Source organism: Pteronotus mesoamericanus, unplaced genomic scaffold, assembly GCF_021234165.1.
Source record: "Pteronotus mesoamericanus isolate MK-2021 breed Mesoamerican mustached bat unplaced genomic scaffold, CSHL_Meso_final scaffold_21, whole genome shotgun sequence".
NCBI classification, from domain to species: Eukaryota; Metazoa; Chordata; class Mammalia; order Chiroptera; family Mormoopidae; genus Pteronotus; species Pteronotus mesoamericanus.
Window position 1 is genome coordinate 272,954 of NW_026555310.1, and position 14,171 is coordinate 287,124.

At 37.4% G+C, this 14,171-nt stretch overlaps 1 protein-coding gene across 2 annotated transcripts; it reads right to left on the reverse strand.

The window, feature by feature from the left end:
- Window positions 1-665: 665 nt before the first annotated feature.
- On the reverse strand, window positions 666-6,411 carry LOC129084512 (olfactory receptor 2AP1). Of its 2 annotated transcripts, XM_054590709.1 has the most exons (2): window positions 5,506-6,411; window positions 666-698 (listed from the first exon to the last, which is right to left on the reverse strand). In XM_054590709.1, the coding sequence occupies exons 1-2, from the start codon at window positions 6,409-6,411 to the stop codon at window positions 666-668; spliced, it is 939 nt and encodes a 312-aa protein (XP_054446684.1). The 2 variants fall into 2 exon arrangements, with proteins under 2 accessions (XP_054446684.1, XP_054446685.1); XM_054590710.1 differs by lacking the exon at window positions 666-698 and having other exon boundaries at window positions 5,482-6,411.
- Window positions 6,412-14,171: the final 7,760 nt, after the last annotated feature.

Consider the following 14,171-nt stretch of genomic DNA (forward strand, 5'->3'; position numbering starts at 1 on the left):
GGGGGTCAAGAGTGACAGCCAGGTTGATGGAGTCTCAGATATGGCACAAGCTTACCAGCCCAGCGTCGGGGAGGGTTTAGCTAAAGGACAATGCCTTATGCCAGACAGCCTTGATGCCAGACACTTCATTTTCTCTCTGTATACCACTGGTGCCTTTCAGCTGCTACCCCAAAGCTGGATTTCAGAGGGAGTGAGCCTGAGTAGGTGAATCCATGTGTGGGCTCTTTAAGAGGAAGTGCTTGGAGCTCCAGAAGTTTCTTCCACTGATTCAATCCCCACTTTTTTTTTTTTTTCAGCCAGATGTTGTGGTGACTTATCTTCCTGGCACTTGAATCCTGGGCTTGAGGGCCTGGTGTGTGTCTGGGACTCCTTATTCCCAAGATATCTCTCCTAAATTTTTATCCACATGGCTGTTGGACCAGCCCATTCCTTGTCTGTGCTCCCCCTACCAGTCTGGATGGATGTGGTTTCTGTAATTCCCTAGTAGTCAGACTTCTATTCAACTTGATTTTGTAGTTGTCAGACTTCCATTCAATTTGACTTCTGATGGTTCTGAGTGATGGTTGTTCTATATATTAGTTGTAATTTTGATGTGGTTGTGTGAAGAGGTGAGCAATGTCTCCCTACACTGCCATCTTGACTGGAAGCCAGGAAGTTTTCTTTCATTATTTTTTCAAATAAATTTTCAATTTCGTGCCCTTCTCCTCCTTCTCCCCCCACTTCCTCCTCCTCCTTCTCTTCTTCCTCCTCCTTCTTCTGTCCCTATGATTCAGATGTTGGTATATTTGGAGATGTCCCGGAGTCTTCTTATTCTCTTCATATTTTTGAATTCTTGTTTCTTCATTCTGTTCCAGTTGACTATTTCTTCTTTATGTTCCAATTCATTGATTTGAACCCCAGGTTCCTTCCCTTCATTTTTGGTTCCCTGTGGATTTTTCCTTTATTGCCCTTAGAGTAGCCTTCATTTCTTCCCTTATGCTTTTGCCATATTCAATGAGATCTCTAAGCATCCTTGTCACCAGTGTTTTAATCTCTGCATCTGATAGCTTGGCTATCTCCATTTTGCTTAGTTCTTTTACTGGGGTTTTCTCCTGTCCTTTCATTTGAGCCATATTTCTTTGTGTCCTGGATTTGGCAGCCTCCCTGGGTTTGTTTCTGTGAGTTAAGTAGAGCTGCTTTGACTCCATGTCTTGGCACACGTGTTACATTGTATGGGCAGAACCTTAGGTAATCGCCAGGGTGGGGGCAGCCTGCTTCAGCGCTTTGTGCCCTTGTATGTGGGGGACGGGTCAGAGAGGGGGCAATGCTGCTGCATGACTGCTGGAGGCTTGTTCGGCACTCATCCCACTTCCAGTCACTTATGCGACTTGTGCCCCTCCAGCTGTTGCCCTGGTGGTGATTCCCAGAATGGGTGGGTTTGCCTGCATTCTCGGACCCTGTGGTCCATTTAACCAGAGTCCCCTGAGGGACCTACAGGTTCTTCCTCTGCCCCAACCCGGACTGGTTTTTACAGCCAGGAGTTATGAGGATTTATTTTCCCAGGACTGGAACCCTGGGCTGCGCAGCCTGGCCTGGGGCTCACTCCCCTGGTATCCCTAATGTGGGACTCCCATTCTGCCAGCTGCCACTGCCCCTGGCTGGTCACCACTGGCCTGCTGCTTCCACGCCATATTCTCTCCTTCCTTGCCCCCCTTCTTTGCTCCTCCTACCTACCTGGATGAATATGTCTTCTTTAAATCCTTTGTTGTTGGACTTCCATACAGCTAGACTTTTCTGGCAGTTCTGGGTGGTTTTTTTTTTTTTGAGGTTAGTGGTAATCCTTCTTATGGTTGAGCAAGGAGGTGAAGGGTGCCTGCCTACACCTCCATCTTGACTGGAACTACTAGAATTTATTTCTTTTTATATTGTTTAACCATTAACAAATTATTGTAGCTGTAGTTATTTTAAATACCTTAGTCCTTTAACTTCTGGGCTAGATTTCAGTGATTATTGCACCACTGTATTATAGTATTAGAGTGGACAAATTTGACTATATGCTTACATTTACCAGTGAGTTTTATATGTTATGTTTTCATGTTACTATTTAGTGTCCTTTGATTTCAGCTTCAAGAACTCCTTTCAGCATTACCTGTAAGTCATGTCATGTGGTGATAAACTTCCTTAGTTTTGGTTTGCTCAGTGAGAAGATCTTTATTGTTCTTTCATTCCTGAAAGACAACCTTGCTAAGTAAATTGTTCTTGGTTGGCAGTCTTTTCTTTTGACACTTTGAATATATCATTCCACTCTCTCTGAGCCTGCAAGATTTTTGCTGAGAAATCTGGTAACAGTCTTATGAGGTATCCCTAGTATGTGAGGATTTTTTTCTCTTGCTTCTTTTAAACCTCCTTGTTATTGATTTTACAGTTTCATGTAATGTATATTAGAAAAGATCATTTTGGTTCAAATTTTGGGAGAACTTCTAAGATTAATGAATTTGGATGTCCATTTCTCTCTCCAGATTTGGGAAGTTCTGTTATTAACTTTTAAGATTTTTTGCCCAACTCCACTCTCTTCTTTTTGGGACTCCAGTAATGTGTAGATTGTTTTTCTAAATGGTATCTCCTAATTTATGTAGGCTTTCTTCACCGAATTTCATTCTTTTTTCTGGCCCCTCTGCATTTTGAATTTAAGTAATGCGAAGCCTGATGGATCAGGAGGTTTTAAAAAACAGTGAAATGATATTATTTGTATTTAAAATAATAAAACCATGGGAAGTTGTCCTCCTCACTATTACTACAGCTTTCATTGCAGTAATTTGTTTTGCCAATTTCCCTTAGACAATCCTGTTTACAACTGGGTTGTTATTTGGAAAGAATGTCACATATTCTACCTCAAAGAGTGTTCTAACCTTTTGCAAAAAGTTCTCATTTCCTTGTTCTTCTACGTGAGTGTGAGAAAATCCCCCATCTTGGATCCTTTGTAGTTGTTAACTCACTTTGGCCAGTGGGTTTTGGGTGATGCATTTAACTGCAGGTTTCAGACATTCCAGCGGTGTGCATTTCCTGTTGCAGTGACCCTTGAAGCATCATGTGGAGATGGCAGCATAATAAAATTGTGTGAAAAGATCTCGTGGAGCAGAGTTAGCTGCTGACCCACCCTGGGCACATAGTGTGAGAAATCATAACTTTTTATTTAAGCCACTGTGATCTGGGTGATGTTTGCTAGTATAGTACACCAGTATGCCACTTATCTTAATTGCATTTTAATAGGAAGAAAGACTTAAAATAAAATAAATTAATTCCTAATAGTAGATTTAGATATAAAATATAAATTGATGGGAAAAACATTTTAAAAAAAGGTATGTGTGTCTTTTAGAGTTCTGAAAACATGCTTAGACGGCCTTTGTGAAAATGCAGTGCGATTTTTAGTTTATTTACCAATGAACATCCCAGAGAAAAGGAGAAAATATTTCTTAGAATAATTTTAAACAAGTTAACATTAACAGGGGATTTACTTGTGTATGGCTCTACAATAAAATAATTGTGTGGTCCAAAATATTCTTAAAAATATCTAGAAAAGAAAGAGTTTGGTGTTTTAAAAAACAAGTAGGTGGTAGAAAAACTTATAAAAATTACTTACATCTTATGTAATAAAGACATCATTCACTCATTCATACACTCTTTTACTAATCAAACATTTATTGAGTGCCTATTATTGGCATGACACTGTGTTATATACTATTAGGCCATCATTCCTGTCTTCAAGCCCAGTAAGCAAAGCCACTGACCTGTAGCTCAGAAAGAAGAAGAATAGGGAGGAGGATGTGTGAGTTAGTAGTGGATGTGACTCTCCTTGTTCATAACTTAATCCTAATTGGAAACTTATAGTAGATGAGAGTGGAGGAAAAATGCTGCTTTCTCTGGTCCGATACTCTTGGGGGTCTTTCTATTTCCTCTTAAAGAGAGAAAATAAGAGACACACATTGTTCAGAACAGATATGGACACAAAAAGCAGAAGCCTCTTAGGAGAAGTAGAAAACCATGTGTGGAATATGGGATTTTGCATGCTTTCAACTTCCTAAAGAGATTCATGTCATAAAGACATCTAACTAGAGCTTGGAAAAAGAGAGACACAGGTTGAAATCCAAGGCTACTTTAAAATATTTAGAAATACTTAGGAGACTAAACTTTAAAACCAGTTAGAATGCGTGGAAGGTTTTATTGTTCAGTAGCCAAGCAATGGGACCCTGGCTTCTAGTGCTAGTTCAGGCACTCAGCTGTGTTTCCTTATACAAGTTATTTCACCTCTTTAAGCTTCAGTTTTCTCATTTGTAAAATAGAATAAAATTTCTAGGCAGTTCTAAAAAGTCTAAACGAGTTGTGATTTGCTAATTCAATGCTCTCACTATACAAATTTTCAAGTGATCAAGGTTCTTCATTAAAAAAAAAATTCAATTCTGGGCTCCCTATTTGTTTGTCTATCCATCTATTTATCCATCCATTACTTATTCCTCCATTCAACAACTAATTTTTGAGCACCTACCATTGCTTGACATTATAGATGGAATTATGATCAAGAAGATATTATCCCTGTACTCCTGGATCTTATAGACTACAGGTGAATTCAGACTTTAAGTATATAATCATTACTGTAACATACTGTAAATGAGAAAGCATGGGGGACATAGCTTGGAGGTTGTTCTTCTTTTCATTTCTCCACTCTTGAAATTCCATTTTACTATTTCTAACTTTTCAACTGTCACCCACTTATACCCCACAATAGCCTGACTTCTTCCTACTCCACCCAAATTTCCACATTTACTGAAAATGGCGGAGATTAAAAAATCACACCTTTTTGATAATTTTCAGACTTTTGTTCTTCACATTAATTGCTCTCTGTAACTTTTTCATTGCCAACCATGTTTCTTGAGACATGACTTTCACAGATCTATTACTTTTCTTATCATCTCTTCTGCTCTTTAAAATGTGAGAAGATCCCTAGAGTTTAATATTTAAACTTCATCTCTACTACCTTCTATTTGTGATTTCCTCTATTCTCATGTAAATTATCATCTACATGGTGAGGATTGCGAAATACATAGATCTGGTCCCAGATCCAGTTGCCTAAAACAAAACTAAATCTATCTCTTCTCTTTTTTATTTCATTGAAATTAATGACATCATTTATTCAATCCTGTTGGACTGAAATTTTGTGGTCCTACCAACAATATACGTTCAGTCCAAGTTTCCCTTTATTTTTGCTTCCTTGACTTGTTATATTTGTTAAGATGTAGTTTAAATAGCATCCCCTCTGAAAACTTATACTGACTCTCTAATTCAGATTGAATTTATTTATATGAACACTTAACAGGTTGTAACTTATTCATTTTCAAACCTCTCTCACTGGCCTGGAGTTTAACTGATTATTGGATACTTAGTAACTTGCAGAGAGCTTGGTACATAGTAAAGACTCATCTATTAAGGCTTTAATTCTCATATTCTTTAAAGATTCACAAACTTTTGGACTATATCCTTGAAGGCTTGTTTTACCTGTTGGTTCCTTAGGGTATAAATAAAGGGGTTCAACAAAGGTGCAACCGAAGTGATAAGCAGAGCTATTCCTTTGTTAAATGTGTCCCATTCTTTTGCCGAGGGCTTAACATACATGAAGAAGCAGCTTCCATAAGAGAGGGAAATGACAGTCACATGGGAAGAACAAGTGGAAAAGGCATTTTTCCTTTGCTGGACAGAGGGAAGCTTCAGAATAGTCCTGATGATGAATGTGTAGGAGAGAATCACAGGCACCAGAGTGACTACCAGGGTCACAGATGCCACAAGGCAGACAACCTCCTCTATGAGGCTCGTGTCTGAACAAGAGAGAGATCGAAGAGGCTCATAGTCACAGAAATAATGATTGAGCCTGTTGGATGCGCAAAAGTCCTGCTGACTCATCAGAGTGATTGGTGGTATAATAGCCGTTAGCCCTCCTAGCCAAGAGCAGAGAACCAGCTGGGTGCACACTCTGCTGCTCATGATGATCGTGTAATGCAGGGGTTTACATATGGCTATATAGCGGTCGTAGGACATGGCAGCCAGAAGATAAAACTCTGTTGCCCCAAGGAATATAGCAAAGAAATACTGAGTGAAGCAGCCAGCAAAGCTGATACTCTTGTTTCCAGTTGTGATGCTGACCAGGACCCTGGGAATGAAGATGTTTGTGAAGGAAATTTCTAAGAAGGAGAAGTTCCGGAGAAAAAAATACATGGGAGTCTGAAGGTGGGAGTCCAGCAATGTGAGGATGAGGATAGTCAGATTTCCAATGATGCTGAGTGAATAGGTGAGGAACAAAAAGGTGAAAACCACCACCTGGAGTTCAGGGACATCTGTCAGACCCAGCAGGATAAACTCAGTCAACAAGGTTTTATTTTTCATTGCTGAAAACATTGAAGACTCAAGGTAAAAAAAAATGTTAGTAACAAAAGGTGAGAAAATAAGAAGTGCTCTGAAATGGACAGGTTAAATCTGAAGAGGACAAAAGGAGATGCACCATGAACTTTCCTCTGATGACAGGACCCAAACCAGTGACCCATTTGAATGATGTTGGAGCCTTCCCAGTCCCATTTGCCCTGTATAGAAAAGTTCTTGTCATTTTTTCCCCACATGGTACTTTCCCTAGTACCTACGTAAAACAAGTGCCTGCCTTATAGAGGATCGAAAAGTTTGTGAAATGAGTTAATAAAAGAAAGTCTCCAGCAGCTGCCTCCTTCCAGAATAGTTCCTGATTTTCTTTTCCCTGTATTCACTTTCCTTACCTACCACTGATTCCATTCATTGCCCCACATTCTTTGTCTGCCTAACTTCTCAGAATTGCTGTTTTTCTAATTGCTGTTTTTGTTTTTAGTTTTCATATAATTAGAACAGCTATTCATTTTCCTTGTGGTTCAACTCTCTTAATTCCCTCGATGCCAAAAAGTACCAGCTCCTCACTTCTCAGTGGGCCCTCTGAGCATCTCTGCCCATATCCGTTCATTAGAATTTACAGTAGTTTTCCTTTATCCATGGTTTTATTTTCCATTTCAGATCACTAGATTTGAGTATCTCCCACGAATAAGGGAGAACTAATGTGTTAGGATTATGTAATCCTGTCCTTTGAACCATTCAACATATTTCCTAGAATTAAGTATTAGATTAAGATGAAAACTTGCATTTACTTACACAAACACATTCAGAATCTTTAGATCTAGAGCTTACCCACAAAGATAGGGAGATGTTATTAAGTTCCAAGAAAATTTATGGAGCTTAAGAATATTTAAAGCAAGATTTCTAACTAGGGATTCATTAATTCTTAGATTGGATTTACCATGTCTATGAACCCACTAAATCATGTGTAAAACATGTCATGTATGAAAATTTTATGGGGAAAGTATATAAAACAATGATCCAGGGTTTTCTAAGAGACTCTACAGGTAAGCACTTCAAGAATATTTTGTTTCTACTGCCTTGTGAGCTCATGTGGTTAAAAGTCACATTATATGTGAGTGTCCTTACTGATTTATTCACAACTTTTTCTATGTATTGTTTTTATAAACATTTTTAAGGCAGCAGCTTTGAAGTATGATGGACTATAATTCACTCCATATTTTATATAATTTTCTGGCAAATATGCATGCATATATCTAACTTAAATAAAAGTTTTATAGAAGACTTCTTGCTCACTCTATGGTACAATTTGATATTTTAAATTCTATTTATTAAATTTTTTTTCAAATGCTTGTTGCAGCTCACTAAATTGATTTCATAACACATTAGTGGGTTGCAGTCCACAGTTGGAATCAGGGATCAAGAAAAGTTACACAATGTTCCAGATGCCCTTGCCCTCCTGGTTACCAACCTGGAATCTTCAGGGAGTGATTGAATAGTCAGTCACATCTGCATCAGTTTCAGGCTTCACACCCACAGAGAAGAAAAATCAATGAAGCTATAAACAGGAAATATACTTCCTCACTTGACTATTCAAGTAGCTATAGTAGAATTTTAGTCTTAACTATGCTAGAGGTAAATAAAAATTGTAAGGCCACATAATTACAAAATAATATAAAATTTACTGCATTTTCTAGTTATCTCCCTCCAAATCCTATCCTGCAGCTTCTCTTGGTAAGAAGTAGTCATCTGCGGTCCCTTATCAATTTAGTGGAAATGTGCCTATTGTTTCTGTCCTTCCACTAATTCAGAATGGAGCAGAATCAGAGGGTATTTTTTTTTATATTATGTCATTTTCAAATGGAACCAATAAATAACAGGATAAAAGAAGAACTTTGAGGAGAAAATTATCCTGGATTTTTCTGTTTTAGGAGAAATCAGGTTGATGGCCACAGAAGGCAGAATATGAAGTCTCTCTCTCACCCCAGAGTATCCTTTATCCAGTGTGGCACAGGTTATATTTGTTTTACTGGGAGCATGCACCAGGGAATCAATTGAGTGAAGAAGCACAAGTTGCCTTGGGAATCCTTATTTGGAATAGGCTAATAAATGTCTTTGTCAATAACGTTGGGAACAAATTTTAAACATATGGCTAAGGGATGAAGGCCCAGAGAGGCTAGCCTGGGGGTGAGATGGTGGTGGTGGGGCAGCAAGGGAGTATCAGCAGCAAAGAGGAAGACTATAGAGTCTAGAAAGTAACATTCCCCAGGGGATGGGCATAGCTGGATTTAGCCATGGACAAGCAGTCCATGGTGGGACTGCCTGCAGGTTAGGAAGGTCCTGAAAAGCACTTTCTGAGCATCACTTGCCTGGTTGTAATTAGCCCAATTATAGATTTGATTACTTGCTAAAGAGTAAGCAGTCATTTTCATGTTTTTGGAGTGTAAGTACAGAAATGAAATATAAAACAGGTAAAAGTAAAATGCTCAGATTGAGATGAGAGAGAGAGTCTATACTGGCCTGTGAGGCACTTCTGAGAAAACACTTGCAAATTTTCAGTTTAAGGTAGTGAATGAAGTACTTGTTTAGGTATTTATTGTATATATTGCTTGGGAGGGCTAACCCTTTACCTTCCAAAGACACCTTCACAGCAGTTAATTGAACATGTTAATCATCTATTTATCAACACAGCACAAGCACCAGAAAAACCAATGCTAGCCTTGCAAACAAAATACCAGAATTAGGGATAAAATGCCCACTTCACAAATGTCTTACAAGTGGCTTCCTTGTACATGGTTTAATACAACTCTTAACAACAATGGTGAGGCCCAGAGAGGAATTGTGGTCTAACCAAATATAAAGCCATGATTAACTCCATTTTAAATGACACAGCAAACTTCATCTCTCTCAATTTTACTTTCCTGCACTGTAAAATGTGGATCACAATGCCCATTAAATAGATTTATAATTGAAAATGGCATAGAAAAGTACCTGGTACATAGAACATGCCACATAAATAATTTCCATTTTCTCTTCTCCATAAAGAGAATTAACTATAAAGTTATAATAAGTAATAGTTCAGTGATTTCTTTCAAATGTGGTCATAGAGAAGAAAGCCAAAGTCACCAATGGAAGCCATTTGTCTCTGACAGATTGCAAATGCTTTGTTTAGAGAAATCTCTTCCCTAGAGAATCATTCTTATTTAGAGAAGAGAAGGGGCTATAAATTGAGTGAGGAATCATATCTCATTGATGAGTCAGTCTAGGCTGCAAATGGTGCAGCCTTGGAATTTGGGAGCAAAAATCAATATAAAATAAGACAAGGAGGTCAAGAGGTGGAAATCTTCCCAGGAAATAATTCATGAAGAAAAGTATTTTATAATAAATTATTTGAAAGGTCATGCTGCTTTCTAAAATTTAGGAATTACCTAGGTTGCACAATAAGGAAATCATTGTAGTAAATGTGACTGATAGAAGATAGAGGAAGCATTATAATGTCAGAAATTTCTAGTGTAATCTCACTTATATCTAAAAAGGAAACCCCACTAAAAAAGCCTCCAATCAATAGATACAGAGAAAAGATTGATGGTTGCCAGAGAACAGGGAGTGGGGGTGGGCAAAATGGGTGGCGGAAGTGAAAAGGTATGAACTTCTAGTTATAAAATAAATCATGAGGATGTAATTACAGCATGGTGACTATTGTTAATAATACTATATTGCATATTTGAAAGTTGTTAATAGAGTAGATCTTAGAAATTCTTGTAAGAAAAAATTTTGTAACTGTGTATGATGATGGATGTTAACTAGATTTATTGGTGTGATTATTTCTTTATATAGGGTCTGGCACAAATGCCCCTTTTTTAATTACAAAATCTTTGATTACAAAATCATAAGCATGTAATTCTGTAACAACAATGTCACATTAAAGCATACCATATGACATTTTCAGTGAAATGTTCAAATTAAAACTATAAATTATTACACCCATATTATTACCCTACCAACCACACTCAAGCAGACATTACTTCTGCTGGACCCTGAATATACAAATATCAAATCCTATGTTGTACACCTGAAACTAATATAATGTTATATGTCAGTTATATCTCAATTAAAAAAAGGATCAGTAAAATATTTGACCAATTCTGACCTGACCTCAGAATATTTTAGTTCATAATATTACTAAACATTTAAAGCATTTGAACTAATAATGATTAAGTGCCCTGTACCTAATGAGCAGATCTTGATAGATAATAAGCTAACCCATTCATTTATTCAACAAATATTTAAAGTGCAGGAAATTTTCTAGGTAGTGGGTGTACTGCAGGCAACAAAACCACTGAAGTCCTTGTGTAGAGGTAGCATATGGGCAATAAATCAACCAAAAGGTAAGTATAAAATAAGTGAGATGATGATAAATGTGATAATAATTGAGCAAGGTGTTATGGGTTAAACTGCATGACTCCACACAAGTCTTAATCCCCAGTGCCTCAGAATGCAACTTATTTGGAGACGGGCTCTTTAGAAAAGTAGTAAATTTAAAGTAAAGTAATTAGAGTGGACTGTAACAGAATACGACTGTTGTCCTTATAAAGAAAGGGAAAACTTTAGCCGTGCTGAAGGTTTTTAATTTGACAGTGACCAGAGGGGAAGGAAGAGGGGGAATATATAAACAATAAATAAATTAATTATTTACACACACACACACACACACACACACACACATCTTTATACAATTGTTTATTGATGGACACCTAGGTTGCTTCCATATCTTGGCTATTGTAAATAATGCTACAATGAACATAGGGGTGCATATATCTTTTTGAATTAGTGTTTTCTATTTCTTCGAATAAATACTCAGAAGCTGAATTGCTGGGCATATGGTAGTTTTATTTTTATCTTTGAGGAACCTCCATACTGTCTTCCATTGTGGCCGCACCAATTTATAATCCCACCAACAGTGCACAAGGGTTCCCTTTTCTCAACATTATAGCTAACACCTGTTATTTGTTGACTTTTTGATAATTGCCACTCTGGTGTGATGTGGTATCTCATTTTGGTTTTAATTTGCATTTCCCTGATAATTAGTGATGTTGAGCATCTTTTTATATGTATGTTGCCCATCCTTACATCTTCTTTGGAAAGATATCTATTCATGTCCTCTGCCCATTTTTAGATCAGATTGTTTATTTTTTTGTTATTTAGTCATATGAGTTCTTATATATTTTTAGAAACTAAATCCTTATAAGATATATTATTTTCAAATATATTCTCCCATTCAATAGGTTGTCTTTTCATTTTGTTTTGACGGTATCCTTTGCTGTAATGGTATACTTTAGTTTGATGGAGTCTCATTTGCTTATTTTTTTGTATCCATTGCTCAAGGGAACAGATCCAAAAAATACTAAGATTGATGTCAAAGTATTTACTTCCTATGTTTTCTTCTAGGAGTTTTATGATTTTAGGTCTTACATTTAAGTCTTTATTAATTTTGAGTTCATTTTTGTAAATGATATCAGAGAGTGGTTATGGTTTTTTTTTTCATGTATCTGTCCAGTTTTTCCAATACCACTTATTGAAAGTCTGCCATTTCCTTATTGTATGTTCCCACTTCTTGTGTCAAAGATTAATTGACCATATAAGGGAGTATTTATTTTTGGGCTCTCTATCTTGTTCTATTGTGACAGTACAACATTGTTTATTGGTTATTATAGCTTTGTAATACAGTTTGAGATCTGGGAGCATGATATCTTAACCTTTATTCTTCTTTCTCAATATTGCTTTGCCTGTTTGTGGTCTTTTGTGGTTCCATACAAATTTTAAAATTACTTTTTCTAATTTTGAGAAGAATGTCATTGGTATTTTGATAGGTATTGCTTTAAATCTATAAATTTCTCTGGTTAGTATGGATATTTTAATAATATTAATCCTTCAATTCCATGAGCATGGTATATCCTTCCATTTACTTGTGTCCTCTTACATTATTTTCTTTAGTTACTTATAGTTTTCAGAGTATGGTCTTTCATCTCCTTGGTTAAATTTATTCCTAGTTATTTTATTCTTTTTGATGCAATTGTAAATGAGATTGTTACCTTAATTTCTTTTTTTGATCATTCACTTTTAGTGTATAGAAACACGATAGATTTATGCATGTAAATTTATTATCCTATAACTTTTCTGAATTCATTTATTAATTTTAATAATATTTGGTGAAATCTTTGTTTTTTTAAAAATTAATTACTTTATTTTTCCAAATACATTTGTCTCCGCCTTACCCCACCACTTTCCCATGCCCCCCTCCCCCCTCTTCCTCTCAGTCCTTCCCCACTTTGGCTTTGTCCATGAGTCCTTGCTATATGTTCCTTGACTTGCCCTTTCCCTTCCTTTCCCCCCTGCCCCTCCCCTCTCCTTCCCTCTTCTCTCTGTTGGTTTCCTTTCCTTTTAGTGTTGCTGGTCTAATTTTCCCTCCATCTTTGTATTGTTGGTTAGGTTCCGCTTATAGGTGAGATCATATGGTATTTGTCTTTCACCCTCTGGCTTATTTCGCATAATGCTCTCTAGTTCCATCCATGCTGTCGCAAAGCTTAGTAGTTCTTTTTTTCTTTCTGCTGCGTAGTATTCCATTGTGTAAATGTACCATAGTTCTTTGATCCAATCATCTACTGATGGGCATTTAGGTTGCTTCCAAAACTTGGCTATTGTAACTTGTGCTGCTATGAACATTGGGGTGCACAGGTTCTTTTGTATTGGCGTTTTGGTGTTCTTAGGGTATAGTCCCAGCGGGGGAGTCATTGGATCAAAAGGCAGGTCCATTTTCAGCTTTTTGAGGAAATTCCACACTGCTTTCCACAATGGCTGCACCAGTCAGCATTCCCGCCAACAGTGTACTAGGGTTCCCTTTTCTCCACAGCCTCGCCAGCACCTGTTGTTTGTTGATCTGTTTATGATGGCCATTCTGACCAATGTAATGAGGTACCTCACTATGGTTTTGATCTGCATTTCTCTGATGGCGAGTGATGCTGAGCATCCTTTCAAATGTCTCTGGGCCCTCTGTATCTCTTCCTTGGAAAAGCGTCTGCCCAGGTCCTTTGCCCATTTTTGGATTGGATCATTTGTGTTCTTGGAGTGGAGTTGTGTGAGTTCTTTATATATTTTGGAGATCAAACCTCTATCTGATGTAGCATTAGCAAATATATTTTCCCATAGGGTTGGCCCCCTTTTCATTTTGCTGATGTTTTCTTTAGCCATGCAGAATCTTCTTATTTTGATGAGGTCCCACTTCTTTATTCTTTCCTTTGTGTCCCTTGCTTTAGGAGACATATCAGTGAAAAAATTGCTGCGTGGGATATCTGAGAGTTTCCTGCCAATGTTCTCCTCTAGGACTTTGATGGTGTTGCGACTTATATTTAAGTCTTTTATCCATCTTGAGTTTATTTCTGTGTATGGTGTCAGCTGATGATCCAATTTCAGTTTTTTGCATGTAGCCGTCCAGCTCTCCCAACACCATTTGTTGAAGAGGCTATTATTACTCCACTTTATGCTTCTGCCCCCTTTGCCAAATATTAGTTGCCCATATAGACCTGGGCTTAATTCTGGGCTTATCCCTGGGCTTTCTATTTTGTTCCACTGGTCTATGGGTCTGTTCTTGTGCCAGTACCAGATTGTTTTGAGTATAGTGGCTTTGTAATATAGTTTGATAACTATTATTGTGATCCCTCCTACTTTGTTTTTCTTTCTCAAAATTTTTGCAGCTATTCAGGGTCATTTATGGT